This window comes from Pimephales promelas, chromosome 3 (assembly GCF_988280905.1).
Source record: "Pimephales promelas chromosome 3, fPimPro1.hap1.1, whole genome shotgun sequence".
NCBI lineage: Eukaryota > Metazoa > Chordata > Actinopteri > Cypriniformes > Leuciscidae > Pimephales > Pimephales promelas.
In genome coordinates this window covers 24699670-24705677 of record NC_142771.1, presented here as the reverse complement: position 1 = coordinate 24705677, position 6008 = coordinate 24699670, and the positions used below count along the sequence as shown (strand labels likewise).

The 6008-nt window shown below is 37.3% G+C and overlaps 1 protein-coding gene across 2 annotated transcripts; it reads left to right on the top strand.

Annotated features, from left to right (window-relative positions):
• The first annotated feature begins 631 nt into the window (after positions 1 to 631).
• prmt1 (protein arginine methyltransferase 1) lies at positions 632 to 5920 on the top strand. 2 transcript variants are annotated; one of them, XM_039686712.2, is made up of 10 exons: positions 632 to 753; positions 1839 to 1934; positions 2035 to 2190; positions 2368 to 2431; positions 2553 to 2695; positions 2800 to 2887; positions 2989 to 3104; positions 3199 to 3349; positions 3457 to 3578; positions 4633 to 5920. In XM_039686712.2, the coding sequence occupies exons 1-10, from the start codon at positions 727 to 729 to the stop codon at positions 4714 to 4716; spliced, it is 1047 nt and encodes a 348-aa protein (XP_039542646.2). In that variant the 5' UTR covers positions 632 to 726; the 3' UTR covers positions 4717 to 5920. The 2 variants fall into 2 exon arrangements, with proteins under 2 accessions (XP_039542646.2, XP_039542648.2); XM_039686714.2 differs by having other exon boundaries at positions 691 to 753; positions 1848 to 1934.
• The last annotated feature ends 88 nt before the right edge of the window (positions 5921 to 6008 follow it).

The following is a 6008-nucleotide window of genomic DNA, read 5'->3' as shown; positions in this document are numbered from 1 at the left end:
TCCATATCACATTGTCGTCTCTTGGGAAAACCCCTCTGTTCCAGATCCAACGTTGACAACATTCTTCACACTTTGCTTTTTCTCATCCGCTCCTCTTCCTCCTCGTCTACCACCTCTTCCTCCTCCACCTATTATTGTTTCCATCCATTATTGGTATCAACGTTCAGTGCAACATTTTGAGTCATTTGTGATACTGTGAACTGACTTTTTGTATTGTTTAACTTTAATCACATAATTAGAAACAAGTGTAAACTATTTTGAGTCGTTGTGTGTAAACAGTGCTGTAGTTGTGTATAACTTTGCCTGCCAGTGTTTAAAGAACATAAATGCATAACTGTCAAATGTGTTTTACTTTTAGTGAGTGATAATGTGTTTAGAATTTTGTTAAAGCAAATTCTTTACAGAAAGAGTGATTTATTCGATAAATAGGTTTAGGCTATTGTGAATTTGATTCATAAGAATGGGATTTAGTGCTTTACCAAATCAGAAAAAAGTAATAATCGCGCTACAGTTTGGTCCAATGAAAGTTACGGTTAAAAGAGCGGAAAAAACGTAGAGAAGTTCAGCCTATGACGGGGAGCTGCAAGAAAGAGGGCGGGGAATTTAGAAAATCACGTGATGGTCGTCCAATCAAATCATTTAATAGTCACAGCAAAGAGGCGGGATCAATACAAGTGTGTTTTACATGAGCTTTGCTGCAGTCGTAGTTGAATCCAGTTTATCGAAATGGCGGAGACGGCAGACGGAATGGAGGTAAGCTGAAGCTACCCAAGGCCATTTCGCATAGAGCACCTCCGTTATGAATTAGCTATTTATGTTACTAACTTATAGCCGAATTGATATGGCAACTTTGTTTGTTATGTTCTGGTTATTTTTGTTTAACGTTAGTCTTTGAACACATTTGTGTGCTGCGTATGTAGTTATTTCAGATGACTATGTGCGCACACGCATCTTGAGCATCCATTTTAGCCAGCCTCGGATAGTTCATTCATTTCGCATCACGTGTCGGCTATTGCTAATAGGCTAAAATGAGTTAGATCCGATAACAATGTTATGAACAACCTTTAATTTACGGAATTCAATTTATTAGTGTGAGTCCCGATAGCTGGCTGGCCGTTTCGTGCCTATGAGGGTCATTTAGATAACGCTGGCGGGGTGCTTGAATGACTTATTGTTTGCACAGACCGCATGGGAATGAACAACGCATCTTGAAGGCTATGAACTACTTTTGTTACTTCTTGTAAGTTGGCTTTGTTCAATTACCGCGATTAACCCGATTTTAATTAGCGATTGATTAGGGTTTTGTAATTGGTGGTGTGGTACTTTCTTTCTTATTCTTTTTTTTTATCGACCACGTTACGCATGGTTCCCCCCTCCATGCGTATAATCAAATGTTCAAGATGTCTTCCGATACTGTTAAAAACAATTATAGTTGTTTTAAAGGCGAATTAGTACAACCGCATAATAAAAATATAACGTTATAATTTTTTTGATATCATTTAAAGTGTTGCTGTAAAATAGACGCCAGATAATATCTCGAATTCTGGTTTTAAAGAGTTAATACAGGTCTAGAAGTGATAAAATTAGAATTATCTATCAAGTATTATTTAACTCCTAAAGGTTAATTTTATGCCGGTATGATTTTATTTTGAATTTCCATCCATACATATGAAACCAAAGCTTATTTATGATTACCTTTAAGTCTTGTTGTGTTTTTCCCCATGAAAATGGCATTTTAAAATACAAAAGACACTGACAACTTTAGTGAAGCCTAGCTCATGCTTACATAGTGCATACTTTGCGATTTTTCTCTTTTTAAATGTCTTTTTTTATTTGAGGTGTCCCAGGGTGAGAGCTCAGTGAAACCTGCAGCAGAAGATATGACCTCCAAAGACTACTACTTTGATTCCTATGCACACTTTGGCATTCATGAGGTGCAGTCCTATTGGTCCTTGTCTCATAATTTGTCTCATAATGTGTACAATTAAATGTCTTCAAATCTGTGACTAATGTAAACCCATTCTGTGTCCGCAGGAGATGCTGAAGGACGAAGTTCGTACTCTGACGTACAGAAATTCCATGTTTCACAACAAGCATCTCTTCAAGGATAAAGTGGTGCTGGATGTGGGAAGTGGAACCGGCATCCTCTGTATGTTTGCAGCCAAAGCTGGGGCCAAGAAAGTTATTGGGGTCAGTGTAAATCCCTACCTGTTTCTGTAAATGTCGCCTCTTTGTTTTCAACAGGCTTTGTTATGTATATTGAGTAATTTAGCTGAATGATGTAACTGCCCATCCTGTTAAGGTGATAGGTTATCATGCTGTGCTTTTGTCAGGTTTTTCATTATCCTTTTGTCATTCCTTCCCCAGATTGAGTGCAGCAGTATATCAGACTATGCTGTGAAGATTGTGAAGGCCAACAAGTTGGATCATAGTAAGGACTTCTCAGAACTTTTGACTTCCACATTCTTACAGACCTTGGCTGTAATCACAAACTGAATTTATTGTACTGTGAGTTGTTCCTAAAATACTTAACCTTTATTTTTCCTGTCTAGTCGTTACCATTATTAAGGGAAAAGTGGAGGAGGTTGATCTTCCTGTGGAAAAAGTAGACATAATCATCTCTGAGTGGATGGGATACTGTCTCTTCTATGAATCAATGCTCAACACGGTCATTTATGCAAGAGACAAATGGCTGGTGGGTGTATGCTAATGTCCTAAAGCTTTAAAGTGTTAGAGCTATTCAGCTTACTCACCTTAACTTGATAAATGTTCACGTTGCACTCTGTTTTCCTTTTTCAGAAACCTGATGGTCTGATTTTCCCTGACAGAGCCACGCTCTACGTCACTGCTATTGAGGACCGACAGTACAAGGACTACAAAATTCACTGTATGTGTCCATCTCTGAATGCACTTTTGAGGTTTTCAGCTGTGTCTTGATGTGACTTTCATTTTCATCTTTGGATTTCATTTTTTTTTTTTTCTCATCAGGGTGGGAGAATGTTTATGGATTTGACATGTCCTGTATCAAGGAAGTGGCCATTAAGGAGCCTCTAGTGGATGTTGTTGACCCCAAGCAGCTTGTGAGCACTGCCTGCCTCATTAAGGTTAGTTTTCTTCACCAAAAATGTGCTCTAACGATACAAAGCTTTTTATATAAGCCTTGCTTTATTCAACTTCTCCATTCTCTCTGTTCATTAGGAGGTGGACATCTACACAGTGAAGATTGAGGACTTGTCCTTCACGTCACCTTTCTGCCTGCAGGTGAAAAGGAATGACTACATCCATGCACTGGTAACCTACTTCAACATAGAGTTCACTCGCTGCCACAAGAGGACTGGCTTCTCTACTAGTGAGTACTTCAATTTTTCTTTGCCCTCTCTCTGCTATACCATTTTCACAATGAGTTTCTTGATTGTGTAAACCCTGTAGGAAAAACAAAGTGAATTTGTCGTTTAGGTCCTGAGTCTCCTTACACTCACTGGAAGCAGACTGTGTTCTACCTTGATGACTATTTGACGGTAAAGACTGGGGAGGAGATCTTTGGCACCATCAGCATGAAACCTAACGTCAAGAATAACGTAAGCCCCATCTGTACTTTAATACTCTCACTTGTAGGGGTGTAAAGATTCATGTATTTGTATTGACCTGTTCCGTTTGAGGCTTTTGTTTCTGTACGCATTACAAACCGAATGATTCGTTGGTCAATTGAATTTTTTTCCTGCCGACCAAAAACCACCACAAAGTTGCAGAGTAAAACTCATTTTGTACTTCACGGACCATCTATCAGTTTGGACCAATGTCAGTGCAGCGCACGCTGATCTTGATGAAGCTGCACTGTTAGTACTATTATGCTAATTTTTAATTCACCACTGAAGTAATAACACTTTGGCAGAAATGGTAAAATGCTAATACCATCTTTTTCAGAATCGATCCAATGCCAAAATTGAGTACCATCTGATACCAGCAGCTTTTATTTTAAATCAAGTAGAATTTCTATAACTATGTGTGTTGAACTGATAATCACACTTTTGTGCGTTAAACACAATCTACTTAATACAGACAACTTCATTATAAAGAAAAAATAAAAATACAGTTTTTTTATCATAATCTGAAAAATGCTATTATAAACTATTCAGCAGTAAAATTTAGTCTATAAAAATCTGTTTCTCTGATATTTCTTTTGGTTTTATCAAAAGTACCGAACTGTGACACCACTATTAAATTGTGAATTGAACCGTTACACCCCTAGAGTATTACATAAAAGTGTAGAGAAATATATCTTGTAAATCTTGAGTGTATTAATTTTATTTTATGCAGTCTTTGGATAGAACGTTAAAGCTTTTATTTTGAATTTCTTTTGTAACATTGCCTTCGTTCACTTTTGGTCTTCCTTGCTAAATAAGTGTTAATACCTATTAAAAAAAAACCTTACTGACCTCAGTGTTTTAAATGGTAGCATATTGCAGGCTTGAAACAAAATGATCAAATAATGTCCCCCCCCAACAATAAACCTAAACGTTGTTGATACTAATATATATATTGTCTACATTCCTGTTCATTTAAGTGGATACAAATATATCTCTAAAGGTTTGGTCTAACTGTTTAACCCCTCCTCCCCTATCTATCTTCCAGAGAGACCTGGACTTTAACGTTGACATCGACTTCAAGGGTCAGCTCTGTGAGGTGTCCAAGACGTCGGAGTACAGAATGCGCTAGAGTCCTTTAGCATCAGTGTGTGCGTGGCATTTCAGAGCAGTGTATGCGTGTGTGAATCATGTACTTTGTTACATGACTGTGTGCGACGGACATTTTTAGATATTCTGTTTTACAGAATGTTGTCTGACATGGAGTTATTGAACATTTTTAAATTAACTTTTTTTTTTTTCTTTTGATTTGTGTAATGCACCAAACGGGACTAAACATGGTAGATTTGTGCTTTTTTCCATGTGCAAATTTCCTTTTTGGCTGTGCTTTTTCCAAATTTTAGGTGGACCATCTTAGATGGGATCCATTGAACTTATGCATGCGTGCGCACGCATACAACTGCTCTCTTTTGCCTCTATGACATGTCATCCATGTGTACGTCTTTTATTTTTATTTTCTCCTGCCATGATGATGTGTTGGTCACTGTAAAAAAAAAAAAAAAGAAATGCAAATTAACTTTGTATTTTGGTATTTCATCTGGTTAAGCTAACATATTCCATGTAGGTAAAACCTGTTGTCATGTTTCACTGTGGTCAGGAGCTCGACCCAGTGATTTCTGAATGAGCCCATATCATTTTGTATTTCTGCAGTTTTGGACCATCAGTAGAGGGCACCTCCAAAATGTGCCCTTTGTCTTCTGTGGAGTAACTCTTTTAATTCATGTAGTGCTCCTATGTCCTTCTTTTGTAACCCCTCGCCCCTCCCCTTTTTCTTTTTTAAATAATACTTGTGGCAATGACCCAAATGGAGGATAATATCGAGATGGTGTAGTATTCTCTTGTACAACTCATAGATGGTGTTAATGAGCACTATTTTAGATCTTTTGATCTTTTTAATGTCATATAGGAAGACTCTTCATCCAATGGCTGACTGTTTAGTTTAAGCTTATCTGCTGCTCTTTTGCACTATAAGCACTTAACTAAGTTTCTCAGACCCAGAGCTGCCGTTTAATTCCACGGAGGAAAACCTTCAGACTAAATTTTCCATAGAAGTGCTTTTATTGAAGGTTGATGCTTTTCCTGTGTTTGAGTGACTTCACATTTGTTCCATATTGTGATCTCTCATAGTGTTGCTGTGTACAACAGTGTTTTTGTTGAGGGGTGCAAGTTCACGTTGTGTCTAGCACTGGTCAGGATTATTACCAGGCAGGCATTTGTCCACTAGGAATTGTTTATTCTTTACTTTTCTTTTTTGAAATAAAAACAAATTAAACCAGCATTTGTTTTTCAGTTATTAAAAAAATGTAAACTTGTTTTATCACTTAGAGTTATGAAAGCATTTAGATTTATAAGCTATTCAAATTT